This window comes from Cyanistes caeruleus, chromosome 2, assembly GCF_971803275.1.
Source record: "Cyanistes caeruleus chromosome 2, bCyaCae1.hap1.1, whole genome shotgun sequence".
Taxonomy (NCBI): domain Eukaryota; kingdom Metazoa; phylum Chordata; class Aves; order Passeriformes; family Paridae; genus Cyanistes; species Cyanistes caeruleus.
In genome coordinates, this window is record NC_141702.1 from 24,095,629 (window position 1) to 24,113,544 (window position 17,916).

The 17,916-nt window shown below is 35.9% G+C and overlaps 1 protein-coding gene across 11 annotated transcripts in view; it reads left to right on the forward strand.

Moving 5' to 3' along the window:
• Window positions 1-17,624, forward strand: part of MLIP (muscular LMNA interacting protein) — a 106,789-nt gene extending 89,165 nt beyond the window's left edge. For 7 of the 11 annotated variants that reach the window (XM_086876094.1, XM_023922484.2, XM_023922479.2 and 4 more), the window contains 3 exons: window positions 7,685-7,741; window positions 15,181-15,215; window positions 17,307-17,624. In XM_086876094.1, the coding sequence (XP_086732220.1) occupies window positions 7,685-7,741; window positions 15,181-15,207 (84 nt within the window). In that variant the 3' untranslated portion in view covers window positions 15,208-15,215; window positions 17,307-17,624. The remainder of the gene's footprint in view (window positions 1-7,684; window positions 7,742-15,180; window positions 15,216-17,306) is intronic. The other 4 variants (XM_023922485.2, XM_023922480.2, XM_086876092.1 and 1 more) reach the window with 2 other exon arrangements.
• Window positions 17,625-17,916: the final 292 nt, after the last annotated feature.

A 17,916-nucleotide genomic window follows, 5' to 3' on the forward strand; every position in this document is an offset into this window, starting at 1 on the left:
TTCAAACTTTTCTTTCTCAGCAAGGGCTGAATACACAATTTATAAACACCCCTATGACAATCTCCCCATTTGTTAAATATTTAGCAGCACAGCCTTTGAAAATGGATTGGAGGGGTTTTGTCTTTTTGCAAATGGTGTGAGAAATGTGAAAAAATTACCTGTTCTGTCTGGTCAGGCATTACTTACAACAGTGGTGGAGGACAAGTTCTCTTTAATCTCCAGCTTTGTGCTCAAGCCAATTTAATTTTTTTTCTAAATGGTCTAAATGGAATTTTCTTGAAATAACTAAATGTAGTCGTGCCAAAAGTGTCAACTTTTCATAATCACTTGCAGGTCTCCAGGCTCAAAGGTAAGCAGAATATTCAAAGAGAATCTTTAATATTTTTAAAATGAAATCTCTGGTGTTTACTTCATCATCCAATCTCCTACTCATTGGAGTTTGTTTTTGATTAATAGTAGCATAGTGGGAACTGACATTCTGTGAATACAACAGCCTTTTCAAGGTTGCCATGGAAAAGCAGTTTTCTCCCAGACATCATCCCAACAGCTTTTATTTTCTAGAAGACAGTTTCTTTCTCTCTTTTGAACTTTGGTATTTAAATGTTTCACTTGTGTAGGTGTATTATGGTTGATCAATATACTATCTGTAAGTCAGAAAAATTGCTTTGGTGTAGAAAAAGATATCAGAGGTAAACAAGTCAGTTGATTAGTGCTGAGCTACAAATTGGACCTCCTTGCTGGGAAAATATTAATCATTAATATTGCTGTGCCTTCTTTTTATATTATTTTTATGGCATTTCTTGGGCTTAATGACTGATTTTAATGTTATCATATTTAGATGACATTTTATCACTTTTGATTTGGCTTGATAATGCCTCCAGAAAATGCATCTAGAGCTCCTGCTCATCTCATCTTTAAAGAAAGGTGTTTTTCTTGAAGCACTTTTTAGAAAGATCATAACTTTTCAGATATAATCAATTGCTTTCTTCAAAGCTATTGAATTAGCAATAGAACTTGAAGGTATCTTAGACTCAACAGGAGACCCAGGAACATGCACTTAACATGGAGGTATCCTAATTCTGGCATCACCTGGAATGACCTCAGCTACCCATTTCTCTGGAGACAGCTCTTCCACTGAAACAGAAGGAATTGACTACTGTGTCAATGCTTTTGGCCTGGGCAGTTAGACAAGTCTGAGAGCTTTACTGTCCTACTTCCAGTAGGAGAAGCTGCTGATGGTAGGACCCTGGCATTTTTTGGAATGCTTCTTTTCATTTAGAAAATATGCGCAAAATGCAATAGGATCAAGCCACATCAGGCACTCTTTATGCTTAGAAACCAAAAGCTGCTTCCCAGTGAACACACCCAGGAGTGTTCAAGTTTCCTCTTGAAACACAGTTACAGCCACTTCTGTTTCTTTCTGCCTTTTCTTCTATACAGGCAGTCTCTGCTGGGACAGATGAAACCAGTCTTAAACACCCATGAGTGTTCTAAGGTGCTTTGTCTTCGTTCTTAGAAGTATCTACATAATAAAAATTTCAGTATATCCTTTTATCTGACTTTCTAAGGTGATGACATCTAGTCTTCTGCATAGTGGATTTCAGTCATATATTTTTTATACAATAAACATTCCCAAATAAAATAGTAATTCTAGTCCTGGCTAACAACTAGATTCTGAGAACAGAAGCAACCCAGAGGTGAAGGCTGTTATTAACAGCATTAGCAGAAATATGTAATTGAGTGAAGAATACAAAACCAGATTTCGTATGTATGAAACCTGTATGAGAAACAAAAATTATACTTGTGCACTTTTTACTGAAGGTAGTGAAAAATCATGGCCTGAAGGAAAAAGAAAATCATAATTGATGGAAATTATCCCAAAACACCCAGAACTATACAGACATCTTTATTGCGAGTATTTTTATAATGTATACTTTGAAATACACTCTTAAGTCACTACAATTTCAATTATATTAGATAAAATCATAAAATATAACTAGTTCTGGTGAAATTTTAAGTTTGTACAGATCTTGAATTCAAGAAGCCAGTGTTTACTGATTTACAGAGATGTTGTGAACTAGCTTTTTCTTTTCTTCAGTTAAACACTAGATATAATTTTAGTAGTTATATTATGGGCAGAATATGATCTGAATGCAAATTTTAATATAATAGGTGACAATTACAGATGTGCCCTCTTGAAGATTCATTCAAAGTTTCTGGTTTGAACTTAAAGTAGCTGAGATAAAAGATTGTTTGCATCAGAAGCTTGCTCAGATAACAGGGATTTTTCAGTTTAGCAACAAATCTGTTAATAAATATGTGCTCTGAAAATTAAATCCAATTCATTTCACAGTGTCACCTGGAAAGCAGTCAGAGTTCTTTGGATGTTTTCATTCAGTTAAGAACGAGCCCCTTCCTTGGGCAGGAAGCATCTAAGCAATGACTCTGTTTCCATGAGTCTATAAATAGTTCACAGTCAATATGCTGAAGGAAATTTCAATTACTTGTGTTGTTGGAAATTCTGACATCCTCTTTCCAACACACATTAAATTTCGAAAACATTTGAATACTCCAGCGCCAATATGCATCCCTTGGGTTATGTGAACTAGCTCAAATCAGTTAGCTCTAATCCATGTGATCAGAAGAATTTTTTTCTCTCCTGACTTACCCTATGGATGTGTAGGTTGTGGTTCTCATGCCTCTTGTCTTCATCATAGGTCTGGAATCCTTGCTGGCCACTAACTCCCATAATCACCAATAGTGAAATTAGCCCTGCAAGGAACTGCAGCGTTTCATTAGCCCACAGCAGAAAATAGAGGCTCTTAACATGATTGCCACAAAGTGGATAGTGAAATGCATTTTAGTATTTTATGGAAGTGGTCCAAAATGAAACATCCAAGACAGAAAACACAATATTATAGTTACAGATGGGTTTTCTTTCAATTGAATACTTCATTTTAATTTCCTAAATTACTAGCAAGAACTTGCAAGAGAAATCAAAATATTTTGCAGAAAGCTTATTTTTTTTCTTTCTAGTATTTTTCAATGAAAAATTATTTTGGCAGAAAATCTTCAGTCAAATCCATCATGGACTGGACCTGAAATTAAACTCAATCTGAGAAAAAGCAGCCCAAAGAAAACTGGTGCACTGCTGGGCTTGTATGATCTCCCTCCCACTCCACTTACAGATAAGGAATCCTTATTGCAAAGCCCTGTAACTCTTCCAGCCTCTGGCATTCTCTGGTATTGTCACCCAGAGAAGCTGTGGATGCCCCATCCCTGGAAGTGTCCAAGGCCAGGTTGGATGGGGATTTGAGCAAGCTGCTCTAGTAGAAGGTGTTTCTGCCCATGGCAAAGGAGGTGAAACAAGGTGAATTTTAAGGTCCCTTCCAAACCAAATATTTCTGTGGTTCTATGATTCATTCTATTTAGATTCAAATCTCCCAGTCTCACTGCACTCTGGTGTCCTTCAGGACTGTGTTTAGTAAGAACCTGTCAGGAAGCCATGCTTGCATGAGAGTTGTTTCTTTTTTGCAGGTACTTTCAGTACCTGGAAAGAGTTTTGAATTCTTCAAAATAAAAACACATGGCTACAATAGTGTATAATAAAAGATTTGCAAGTCTGTCAGGATGTTTTACTGAGGAAGTCTGAAGGCACATTGTAAATCTATATTGTGATTGATATTTCTATTTTACTTTACCTATTCATGGAGGTACAAGATGCAAAAGAATTTGGTGCTTAAGGACTGAATTTTTGAAATAGATTTTATTCTGTGTCATTTCAAAGAGACTAGAGACATTATAATCATGAATTTCCCCTTTATATCATAATTTTTTCTTTCCTCTTAGTTGAAAGTTTTCTTTCCTCTGCTGCTGTGGGTGTTTTGCCATTTATTGGTACTGACTATTTCATGTTCATTATCACTCAGATAAAATGGAAAGACATTAAGCTGTTTTATAAAAATATTTGCTTGTTGTATGTGTTTAAATAAATTTTTTTAGTCTTTGAGAAGTAAGCCATTTTTCCTGTTGTGAAGGAATGTATATATGTTTAATAAGGGACAAGAGTACCTAATTTCTTTTCAAAGGAATTAAAGACTTGACAGAGTAGGGTAAATGTGAATGTTCTCTGGTTATTATAGTTGAAATATTCTTGCCTCTTATGTATGTTATTTCTCACTGGTTCCAGTTTTAAGCTGGTCCTTCAATTAGCAAAGATTGTCCCAAAGAGGGACCTAGGTTCATGAAAAACGTCTTATACTGAGAATAATTCAGAAAGCTTTATATTAGTTCAGAGGCAGCTCTGATTCATAGCACAATAAAGATCAACTGACCTTTTAAAGGTAAATATGTCTTGCTGATTACAGAACTAAATGAGCAAAGGTCTAATTAAGATATTATATAACCACCTCTTTTTAAGCCTTGTCTTAGTCTGTGAGAGGTTATTTTGGGAAGGTGTATAATTTCTTTCTGAAGTTACATGCTGCTAGTACTTATATATTATAAAGACACTCTGCTTTCCTCAGTACAATTCTGCAGCCACAAATTCAAATTTGTCTAGTTTGCTCTTTCACTATTAGAAATAATAAAGAAAAAAATGTCACATTAAGAGAAATCTGAATAGCATCTGGAAAAGTTAAATATTATTGATTAACCTTGTAGGAGTAATGCAGAATTTTTTAACTGTCAAAGGAAAAAAGAGTTGTAATTATAAAAGCAATATTAATCTCCCACCATCAACAGACACAGTATTTACACATTTGCTTAAGAGATAGGGCTTCTTGCCAGTTGCTTTGACCTGAAGATTAAAGAATGCCAGCAACAGAATTTGATGAGGTCTCACTGAGACTACACACCCATAAAAAGTACAAAGTCCTACTTGCATTCACATCTCAAGTCTGGTGGACACAAGCAGCTTCCTATATGAGTCTGGGGAGTGATAGTCACACAATTTCTAGTAAGAAAGTCTAATCCAGCCTCATTCTGCCTACTTCATATTATGGTACTTTTAAATTGACTGTGTCATGTGCAGTCATGAACACCAAAAAAAAAATTATATTTTTAAGGAGAATTCAGGAAGGAAAGAACAAGATTCTGTAGCCTTTTGGTTGAAGTCAGGACAGGTATGGGACATTTTCTACAACAAGGCAGACACATTTTGGTTTACACTGACACTTGATGGAAATAACACAGATAATCAGCCTCTGGGTCTTTGGGATGAAATCACCCAGGCCAAGGCATTAATTTCCTTTGCAGCTGGCAGAGGCAGAATTATGATTCTGTATGATTGTATGATTGCAAGATCCTAACACCTTCCTTTCAGGGACCTGCAAGACTAACTATTATTTCAGCAGAAAAAGGGTGCAGCACTTGGCTTATGTGTTCCGTATTCACTAAAGTACTATTTAGAGTTCTCTATAAATGAGCCATATGTGACTTCCTTAAGATTAAACCCACCTGACTAGTAGAATGTATAGATTTTTCTATGATAACTTCAAGGGTTTTTGGTCAGAGAAGTCTTGTGGAAACAGAGAGAGCTCTATATTGTTGACTGTTCTTCTTTATTATTAATTGGTGAATTCCTTGCCTTCTTTAAATCAAATCTCTCTAAAATAATTAATATTAAGAGTGTCTCTCCAGAAAATAGAGAAAATTTTCCTCTCTATGGAGACTCTCACACAGTTTGGCTCTTTAGTTTGAAAAGAGGATGCCATCAAAATAAGGGAAGCAAATATATTTCTTGGACAAAAAAGAAGTCATTACTTTTGTCAGGTCTAAGGATGGACTTGAGACCTCATACTCGAGAAAAAAGTAAAGCAGAATCATGGCTCAGAGGGGCATTTCAGGTAAACAGGGCAGGCAGTGAATACCAGCAAGAAAGGCCAGGATGTGATAACAGAAGTGTGTTTTTCATTGATTTGCTCTCTGTGCAATTTGAGAAAAAGAGCTGCTGCATTCTCAGATCACTGTCTGACTAGGGAACTTTTCTTTCTTGTGAGCAGTGGAGAATTCTTCTCAGAGGGCTTAGCTGTACATCAGAAAATGAACAGAATATGAGCAATACTTTCCTTTCTGTCTTTGTATTTGACCCTTCTTACTTTGCCTGGGATAGAGACGTGCCATATTCTGATGAAGCAATGAATATCTCAACTCTAGGGTTTCTTTCAATGGAATACACTTGCCAAGATGCCACAGATATTGCTAGAATTTTGTACCTGTGTGTCATCAAGGATTGCCCAGCCTTTGTAATCATGGGATGCTGGGTTTGGGAGCAGAACTTCTGCTTCAGGCAGACCATCAAACACCTCCTGTGTGTGCTGCAGCAGGGAGTGGTGTAAGATCTGGGGGTGCCTTGGCCTGATTGACATTGGGAGCCACATGAGTGTCAGAGGGAGGGATGCTGCCACTGAGAGTATCTAGGCACCTTACCCCTTCCTTACCCTTCTTTTGCCTAAAGTTATTCCTTTGTAAAAATCTATTGTATAAATAAACTTGTTGCCTAAAGTTATTCCCTTGCTTTTTCATTTTTTGGGAATAATAATCACAAAAAAGAAGTTGAATGGTTCACAGCTTCTGTTGTTGCTAAAGCAGATTCCTCTTTCCTTGGAAGGAAGTCAGGGACAATTTACAAAGGAAGAGAGAAATATATAACACATCCATAAAGTAATTGCAGAAAATTAGAGTATATTCCACTTCAGTATATTTCTTTGTGTACAGGGCCAGTTAAGCAGAGCAGTTTTGCTTCTCAAAAAGCACAGTGTAAAAATCAATTTTCTTAGAAGAGCAATTTTTTTTAAAGCAACACATAATTTTCTGATTTAGTATTTGATCTAAATGCCAAAACAAATGAATGCCTTTGATACACTGTAAATAGCAGGCTTCTTCCAGTCTTTTAGAGAATTCTCAAGCACCCAAATCCCAAAATTTTCAGCAACCTTTTCTTTAAAGATGATGTCTCTGTGTCACTCTATAAGAAAATGTCACAAGCTTATGATCTTAACATTGCCTTTATAAACTCCAGCTCATCTATTTACCTTCATTCTAATTAAAATCTCATTGAAGTTGGTATGGTTCTTCAGTTGAGTCACAGCCATCAAACTTCACTACTCAGATGCAAGATATATAATTATCAAAATGCAGGAAAGTTACCAAAATTGGAAACAGTTTTCTGCACATACTAATTACTATTATGTTATGCAGCATTTTTAGGGAGATGTTTTTATGATTTATGTCTGGGAAATTTCAGATTAAGGAAAGCTCTTTTGGAGGAGATTTGAGAAGACAGATATTCAAAGTGACAGAAATGTGGTTGCAGATTTAAATAACTTTATGTGCATTATCTCATACAAAATGTATCATAAAGTAGGTGCTTTTTCTGTGATTTTTACTAGAGATGCCACTTTGAAATTGAAAAGGGATTTATCACTTCCCTAACCTTTTTTATTATGGGAATATAATATAACAGAAAACAGGCTATACCTTGAAATAGATTTTAATACAGGAAAGGAGTAGTAAAAGTCTGCTCAGCACAGATCTCACTGTCTTACTATCCTTAGTATGACTGAGGTTATTTTCTTTAATTTTAAATTTTAGTGATATTTTTTATAGAAATGGAACTGATAATGGATTTCTTTCTCCTGTGTTTAACCTCATGCTCTCTCCAACCTGTGACGTCTTGGCTTAGCAGCCCAGTCTATCCATGGTGCCTATTCCAGAAAATGAGATGCTCATCTCCAAGGAGGTAATCAGTTGACATTTAATGGGTTTAAGCATTTGCATGCTAGCTTTATCTTTTTTTTTGCATAGCTCATATAAGGTCGATCAGTTAAAATGTGCTGAGCTTCCAAGCCTGTTTTTTTCCCAGTGCAGAGACTACATAAACATTAATTGTTCTTAATTATCAATGAAGAAAAAAACCCAGATCTGTTTTGCCAGCTGTGTTGCTTATGTGAATTTGAAATAACAGTAACATTTATGCTTTAGGTTCCTGATGTGTGCCATTGGGATGTTAGCAAGTGGGAATGATTAAATTATTATGTTTGTTAAATTATGCAGCCATATTTAGATAACACATTCCACAATTTTCACTGATATAGCTTCTGTTTTAAATGCCAGGTACTACAACAGCTACCAGATGCACTTAGGATAATTAGTTATTAAGAATTTAATATAAGACAGACAAGAAAACATAAAACGTAATTCACGTTTGCCCTGTATCAAAATTCAGTGCCATTTTTTTTTGACTTTGGAGAAGGTTAAAAAATTTCCTGAAGTCTAAATTCAGTGGCCAATTCCCTACTACATTTATATGTCTAAACTCTAGGACCATAGTGGTTACCACCCTAGACAATTCATTCAGTGAGAGCAGAAGCAATCCATAAGTGATTATCAATTTTCTCTTGAGACAGAGCATATAGAAAATGAAAAAGGTTCATCTGGAACTGGCAAGCCCATTTTTCCAATAAGATCATGAGTATGAAGATGAATTATAGCCTCAATGTTGAACTAAAGATACTTAATTCAATTAACTATCACACTTTTTATTCTGTCTTTGGAATGTAACAGGATATAGCTCATTATAAGACATTTTCAATATTATTTTAGAAATTCACCTATGAAGGCATAACTTAGTATCAATAATAGGAGTATGAGAATTTTTATGACATAAGAATGAATTTTTTACTACTGAGACCTCTTTTACCAGGTGCATTCTCTCAATTATTTAACTAGTTTTTTAATGAGTGTAAAAATACAGATAGGAATGATAACTACATATTTATAAAACATTTATTTTTAATTTATTATTTTGAAATTAGATTCTAGTTTGTCTGAAAGCAGCAACATGATAATTTAAATAAATGAAATGGATGTTTGCTAATCATTTCTACTATATGAGTAACTTCCTTTTATTTTTGAAAAATATTGTGTGAGTTTTGGGATCAAGCCCTTCACAGTTTGGAAGTGGAGGATTTGCCTAAATTCTGAGTTTGTTGACAACATATCAATATATCCTCAGAATTTATCTCAGTTTCCACTGAAAAAAAAAAAGGGGGGGGAGGGGAAAAAAGATAACAATGGAAAGAGGTTGATCTCTCACTTGGGTGGATCAACAGCCTGCAGTTCTGCAGCAGGAGTATATAGACATGACCTTATCCTGTTATTGACATGTGCATCCCTGGCCTCTCTGCACAGGGTGTCAGGGACTTGGAGCTATTTCATATCTCTTTTTGTTTGAATCTCCTTCATAGTCCTCCAAATCTCTGCCTTTGTTCCTTGCCTTTGACATTTCTACTTGTTTCCACACCATCAATCCCCTTTCCTCTGCCTCCCAGGAGCCACTTCTCGATTCTCTCAAAAGCAGGTGTTACAGTGTCTGCTATGGAGCTATTCAAAGAAAGACCCAAAATGTCCTCACAAAGTGAAGTTGGACCAAGAATACCTTTCAGATCTTCTCAGATAGGATGGTTTTTTCCTTTTCAGCTGTAAAGTTTCAGAAATACTCTTGAAGTAATGGTATATCATTAGAAGGCAGTGAGCGAGACTACATAGTTCTGAGGATAAATTTGTTTTTGAGATTAAGTAGATTTGCAGTACACCAGGAACTCTAAAATGTGTATATATACACATATATGTATATATGTGTATGTGTGTGTGTGTGTGTGTATTTGCAGCCTCTTGATGATGCAGATGATTTTCCTGTATTTGAAAACAGAGGGAAGCAAACAGCTAGATCCTTGTCTCTCATCCTTCTGCTTTAGAATTTGCTCATTGGAGAAGAATTTTTCAAATCTAATGGAAAACCAGATATTTTCAAAGAGAATTATCTAAGAAACTAGACACATAAGTTAACTAATGCATTATTAAGATCAGTTCAGAAAGTGAAAGATCTTATACTGACATAGTAAAGTCAGACACAAAAAAAGTGCAAAATTCCTATGGTTAGAGGCCAGCTTGGTCTGTTCTAAGGCAGTTAAAGTATATTAGAACTGTCTTCTAGAAGTTCCCTTATATTTTAAACAAGCACTTTGAACAGCATTTCTATCTACATTTTTAGAAAAGCTTACATGTACTACAACAATGGGAAAATTTGGACTGTGACCTATGGAACAGCTGTATCTGATGAAACTGTGGTTACATTTATAAGGATCAAAGACAATCAATGGGAATGAAGACTATTTATAAGTGCTTTTATCAGTAAACTTCATATTTCTTTGATTAATGTCTTACTGGATGACCTATACCATTTTCTAGAGACAAACAATTTGCTTTAAAGTTGGGAAAAAATGTGCCAGATACCATTTTGTACAGCTGAGCAAGCTGACTATTTGTGCTGGTTCCCTGGGGCCTGTCACTAATTTTCAGCTATGACTATGCAGGTGGACTCCAGTCCATATAGAAAGATCAGGAAGAATTGTGTCAGGGTCACCACAAGCTGCTCGGGAAGTAGCATCAAGAGATGACACATTTGCTATTTTCTCTATTACAAATCAAAGAAAACATTTTTCATGAGTACTATTCAACTCACTTGTACAGATCAAATGATCTAATATTCTCCCCAATTTTTAATCTCATTTTTAGAAGGAGGAGGTGACCTGGGCACACCATGCTGGCCTTGTGAAGGCTGAGCAATCTCTTTGCATGTTTAATGGGTGTCAGAGAAGACACAAATGCATCTAGGGATGACCCCCTTTTCTCATTCTCAGTCAAGAAGGACTGAACAAAGGCATCTGCTTCCCTTGAGATCTACTGCTGGAAATGGAAGTATACAGCACTGATACCCAGGAGATCTACATTAATGCTGTCTTGGAGACAGACAGGATAGCAACACAGAACTAGGAGCAGTTCAAGTTATTTGGGACAGTCTTCTTAGCTGACCTGAGGGTAGTGGCTTCTTGGAGATAAGTTGTTGTTGAGCTGTCTCTGAAAAACAAACACATTTTTACCATTTTCTCTTTGATGTGGTTGGGTTTTCAGAATTGTATGTTATAATGCTTTCATTTTCCAGTGCATTAAAAAAAGCAAGGTATGTCTTGGTTGATGATTTTTAAAATCACAATAATCTTTCAGGCATCTGCATTGTTCCTTTTTATTTGGGAACCTATCTTGACACTAGGAACAGTTTATACCGAATTTACACCTTATGAGTTTCATAACCCACAAATCCCTACCTAATTTAATATGTCTTTTTTTTATCAGTGAATTCTGTTTGGATGATGAACTGATTAGGAAAAATCTGCCAAGTCATAAGCCCAATATTACTCTTCCTGCTAGCATAAGACCCTTGGATCCCTCTCCTATATTATCTAAATTATTATCTTCCCTCTTTATCTAAAATTATATATAGGCTCATACTTAACTTCACCTGCAATGTTCCTCCCTCAGAATAAGAAAGTAAGTATGATTTGTGCAGTCCAAAAAACCCCAAATAGATGGGCAGATACAGAAATGTAAACACCTCTAGGTAGGAGTGAGAGAGAAAATAAGGGAAATGTGCTGCTAGTTTTCCCTTAGTAATTTGTATTGTTTTCCTCAAAGCAAAGTATTCACTGGAAATATTAATAAAAAACCCAAAAAACAAACAAACAAAATGGAGGTACCTTTGTATTCAGAAGAATAGTATTTGTGTAATTTTAGCATCATTGTCTTATGGCATATACCAAGTAAGACCTATGACTTCCCTGTGAAAGTAAGAAAATAAATAAGTGATATTCTCCTCCTTGTGAAATCCTCCTCTATGACCAGTGCATTTAAAATGGAGGAGGTCTGAAGTATATTCTTTGAAACATTACCAATGAATATGCCAATAATTTCTGATACCTTCTGTCTTCCTTTCAAGTAGAGCTATGTTTGCCCAGGCTATGTTGTGCGAATGGTGTTATAGTCAGTCTCAGAATTTTACTGAGTCAGAACCTTTAGAGAGAACATGGGGCATATGTCCCTGTATAATCTGAAAAAAAACATTGTGAGCAGGGGCTAAAACTATGTCCTCATGACCCTTATTCATCTATGATTTACAAAAAACCAAGTCTACAATTACAATTACTAATAAATGACTTTTTACAGTTACCAATACAATTACTTCAGGTGTATGTAATCTTTTGCTGCAGTTGAGTAATTACTCAGTTTTATCTGTTGGTTGTTCATGAAAGATCTGCAATATTTACTTGAGAAATCAATAGCATTTCTAAAGTCAACTTTCAAAAAAAGACACCATGAGAGAAAGGTGATTCTATTGACTTCAGTGGTGACAGGATTTTAGTGACTGTCTTTTGTGCAAAGTAACAAAAGTTCTTGAAATTTGAAATTCTATGAAAATGTCAATAAGGTCCAAAGTTCTGTTATACATTTCTCTTAGTCCTTATTTACTTAAGGAGTGTTCCTGCTCAGAAGTCAACAATAGTATTAATCATTGATAGATTCTACATATAAGAGGAAAATGTACCTATTTTATGAAAGTGTGCTTTCTTGTACTAAAGAATTTATGTAAAGGGTTTTACTTAAAACAAAAGCTCCAACCTAAATGGCATTATCACAGCAAAGTGATTTTCTTCCAGTTAAATACCCTCCTCACTTGACCCTGAATTATTCTGTAATGATTCAGCTCTTGCATACTGCTCAATACATTTTCATCTTGTAAAGAAGATTCCAACTTGTCAAAGCAAGGACTGGGATGTGATAGATGCGTAATGAAAGTAGAGTGAACTCTGCTGGTAGCACTCCCACTCAAAGTTCAGCTTTATGCAATCACCTACTTTTTCCATTTGGCACTGGGGTAGATCTTTCCAGATGTGTTGGGGAAAAATACAGCGTTGCTCCTTGTGCTTTCCTAGGAGACAGAAACATGGGCTCTTCATCATGGATGTAGTATTCACTTTTTGCTTTCAATCCTGTTCAAGTTTGCAGGCTTGTTCCCCGGACAGTGGAGAGCTGCTGTAGACTGGTATGGCAGAACATTGCTGCCCACTCCTCTCTGGAGTAGTGGTCTCACTGCACTTAGTTTATTTTGACCAAGCCAAGGACTGCAATGCTAAGCTCTCTCCATAGACTTATTGCAGTTGATTTAATGACCCTGAAAATGAACATTAAAAGTAGGAATAACTACTGCTTTTGCTAAAGGAGTAAGATTTTCAGATATTAGCTGTTAGAGATTCTTTAACCTCTAAATTGGATGGATGACTGAAACAGTAAACTGTTGCCTTCTGATACTTATAAGTAGAAACACAGGTCCAAACAATGAACACTTCTAAATTCTCAAATAGAATCTTTAAATATCATCAGAAAAACTTTCTAGTTACTTCATACCTGAACAATACTTTAATTCTTTTTTCTTTAGGATTTTATGTGTTCAACAGGAAATTTATATTGCAACAGGTATTTGGGCAATAGTGTAGTCAGCTTCAATTATATCTTGTTTGAAGTAAAAACTTGCAGTTATAGTCTACTGACTTGAAAGGGCATATTAGATTGCCGTGCTATAAGGAAAAGTATTATATGCATTCATAGAATTTTATTTCTAGGGTGATTGCATAAAAATAATTACCATAAATATATTAGTTTTATACATTTATATTTAAAAGTCTGAAAGGGTAGTAATATAGGCATGATAAAGTCTGAAATACCGGTGTATGATTCAAACTGCAATTTGAATCTAATTCTACCTGGCATTAGCAAACAGCTGTTGTTATTGGTCCCCTTCAAAGAATGACAGGGGTTCTGAAAAATAGTTTTAGAGGAAAAGAACTTGCTGTGAATAGCTAGTCAGAACATATATGTAGGCTAAAGAAGGGGTTTTTTTTTAATTATTCAATACTTAAGTAATACATAAGTGATTAGAATAAGAGAATCAGATTAAAATTAGCTATAGTGTTTGACCACTCTTATGATATGAAATGTTTTTCCTTATGGCTAATGAAAACTTCCCCACTTGCTGCCTTGTTTTCTTTCCCCATGCAAATCTGAGCTGTCATTAAACCTTTCTTAAATGGCTGGAAAAGGAAATTAGATACCCCTTAGTGTACTCTTAAGCAAGTGCTATCTGTAGCCACCCCTCATCTGTCACACATCTTTCCCAGAAATCAACAAACACTTGTAGCCAGCCCGACAGTTGCCCATTGGTTTTCTCTGCTTGCTTGACAGAGCAAAAAACTATTGTGAGGGCTCAAAAATGGAAACTGTGTTTCAGATGCAGCCTCGCTACTGCCCAGCAGAGGGGAATAACTTATTTTAGGCTGCTGGCTGTGCTCTAATCAATGTAACTGTATATGAGGTTATCCTTCAGCACTTTCTGGAAGTGAAGGCTGGACTGAAGCACATTCACTGTGGTGTCAGCTAGACCTCATGTCCCTCTCGGCAGTCAGTCAGTCAGTCAGTCAGTCTGTCCATCACTGTCCTGTGACATTACGTAGCTTATTCACTTCCTCCATCCCTCCTTGTCCCCTGCCCCATGCAGGATTTTGTATTTGCCTTTGCTCATAAATCTTCTGCTAGCCCATTCCTCCAGTCTGGCAAAGTCTTCCAGAATGGGAATCACACCTTTGGCATATCAGTCTCCCTCGCCATCCAAATTAGGAATATCCATAGACTTTCTGGACATATAGGCTCTTCAGATCTCTGGTAGAGACATCACCCTATCATCCTCTGAAATACCACCTGGAACAGAGATTTTGAACTGTTGGATACTTTCTTTTTAGAACAGTGTCCCAGACAGTTACTGGTCCACCCTGGTCTGTTCTACTCCTTGATCTGGGTGCCAGGCTATTGTAGGAGACTGGCAAAATCCTTGCTAAGGGGGAAACAAGCAACACCTATGTCATGTGAATGCAAGGGTGGCCACAGGCTCTGTCCTCCCAGCATAAGGTTCAAAAAAGTAGTGGATAGTAGAAAACCAATGTGAATCTGAAATGTCCTCTGACGTGCAGTTAGTCAAGGTGATGTTTGTCTGCTGAAATTTGCTGTGTGCAGAAGAATTCCTCAAGAATGTCAATGCATGAAAAACCATTCCTGGTTCAGTAAACAGAGTTGTAAATCAAGAGTGCAGCAAACCAGTGATTAAAAAAAAAAAGAAAGACAAGTGCTATATGAAGTTTTCCACCAGTTTTTACAGATGTCCCTGCATAATATAGTGCAGTTTTTATTCTCCTCTTCACTTTGTTTTCGCTTTTTATTTTCATTTTTCTATAGGTTTCCAATGAAAGAGGTTCTGTTTAGATATGATGGTGAGTATTTTTTTTTTAAAATTTGATTACAGTCACAATTTGAATATGTAACTACTTTGATGTCTATTGAATTTTTAACATTTTATTTGAAAAGATGATAGGATGCTTTAGGTACACAATTTAGTGCTTGGATAATAACATGGCTATATTTGGTGAATGATTTTCTATGAGTAATTACAAATGCAGAATAATTCCAATTCTTAGCAGGACAGAATAAAGTCACAATATAATTAATTTTAAATGGGATGCAATCAAATGGTTGGAAAAAAATGAGGTATACTCTGGAATTAGACTGTGAAAGGATGTCAGGGAAATAAGATGGATTTTTTATATTTGAACACATAAGCACATACTGCCATTAAATGAATGGTTTGCTAGAGTTAAAGAATACCACATTGCAAATAATGTGCTACGCTTGAGAGCTGATTTAATGTAGTACTTAGCAAGAGAGGTCAGCAAATAGGTGATACTGAAAAAGCTGAAAAGTTCAATGTCTTTTTTTCCTCTTTCCTTGTTTCAGTCTTCACAAAAAAAAAAAATTAATTATGACTAAAAGTTTATTTCAATTATTACTAAGAATTTGAGAGTAGGATCATGGAGAGAAATGGAAAGTAACACCTGAATGAATAATGAGGTAAATTGGAGTATTCAGGATGGAACAGCCTAATGAAATTTACCCTTAAAATACTTTAAATGAGCAATTTCTCAAACACTAGTGATTAGCAGGATGAGTAAGTTCCCAGAAAACTGGAGAAAGGTAAACACAATGTTCTATCTAAGCAAAAGAGGAAAGGAAAATCTAAAGAATTACAGAAAATTCAGTCCTAACAGCATTTGCAAGACACTGGAACAAAGTATTAAAAACACATTTGTGGGCATCTAGAGAATGGTAAGAAGATAAGATTATTTGCACAGGGACACGTCAGAAACAAATCCTATCAAGTTGATCTCATTTCCTTCTGTGACAGCAAAGCAGATAAAAGGATGTGTTTTATACAGTGTATCTTCAGTGTAGTCTCACATGACATCCCCAAGCAAGCAAAGCAGATATGGACTAAATTAAATTCACATAAGGTAGATAGGTAGTTGATTGGAAAGCAGGACTCTGAGAAGAGTTATTTGCTGCCTAAGTGGGAGAACATCTAACAGACTTCCAGAATGCTGTCCTCTAGCTCTAACACTATAAAACTTTGCCATTGATTACTTTCTCAATGACATGTACAATAGGCTTACCCAATTTACAGATAATGCCCACTTGGGAGGACTTGCAAGCAGCATGGAAGCCAGAATTTTAATTCAAAAAAGTTCACTTACATTACAGGAATGGCTTGAAATAAATATGATACAATTGATTGAGGAAAAATACAAAGAAATATGAAGGGTATGGACAGAAAAAGAATGACAATAATACTGCAGGTGAGAACCAGAGGATTATAGGGGAGGAAAAACTGAGTCTGAGTAGAAGAGGTGATGCTTTCAGGGAGATGTTGAAAGGAATGCTTATAATATGATGAGGATAATTACTTCTCTTTTCCCACTATTACTGCAAAATCAGTGGCATAGAATGTGGGAAACAAATGGGAGATTTAGAAAATATGTAAAGGCTTCAGCGTCTTCACACAGAAGAAATAAAGACAGAGTAGAGGCAGAGCAGCTTTTCTCCTCATAATGGACTATTATAAAGGGATATTAGTCACTTTTCCACCTTTCCTATGAGTAGGAGAAAAAGAAATGTGTCTAATTTTCAGGGAGAGAGATTTAGTTTGAATTTAAACAGTTACAGCTCTGTGAAAATTTAAATCCTAAAAGCAGTTTGCCTCAGGCTGCTGCAAAGATGGGAAAGCTTCTCACAAGATAAATCTGATCTGCCAGCTCTCATCTCCCACAACCTAGGACAAAGGAGTGGTTGAGTATATCTTTAGAGTTGGTTTGTTTTTGTTATTTTTTCCTGTGAAAGTATGAATTCTACTTTTTAGCCAGACCATCAGGTTGTAGAAATTAGGAAAATTAGGTGAACTCAGTGCATGTTATGCATTTTACTAATCTGTATTTTTGACAAATTGTGTTCATGCAAAAATCCTTCTTTTGCAGCCCCAAATTACGATCAAGAGCTAAAACTGAATTTTGAAGCCTGTTTCTATATTAGGAAGGAATCCACCGCACCAATCTTATTTAAAGTACCATAAAAAAATTGCTTCCTGTATGCTAATTGCAAGGCAGTAACAACAATCAAATATTCTTTCAAGAAATGATCTTATGTACTAGCATAATTAACCCCAGAGATACACACATGAATATGCCATTCTTGAAGTGCTTGCTGGTTAAAGAGATGTCCAATATAACACAGCATATTTTCTTTAGAAATAATATAAATGTTGAAATTAAATAAAGCTGTATTTTTGTTGCAAAGTGTTTTTTTGTGATTCTTGTTTTTACTCCTGTAAATCTGGCTCCACAGGTTTCACATAGCTGAGAACAAATACCAGCATTGCTGGGAAAGGAATGCTCCTGAGTGCTTGAACTTGGTCACATTTTGCCACCACACAGACACTTGTATTTTGTGAAGTAGTCCAGGGATAATTCACGTTCGTGTCAGCACCCACAGCAGTCAGCAGTGAACATGCACAGTGATTTTCCCCTGCCATGCAATATTCATAGCCCTTTTGACCGTGCCAGGTGCTGAGTGCAGGCAGAATTACCA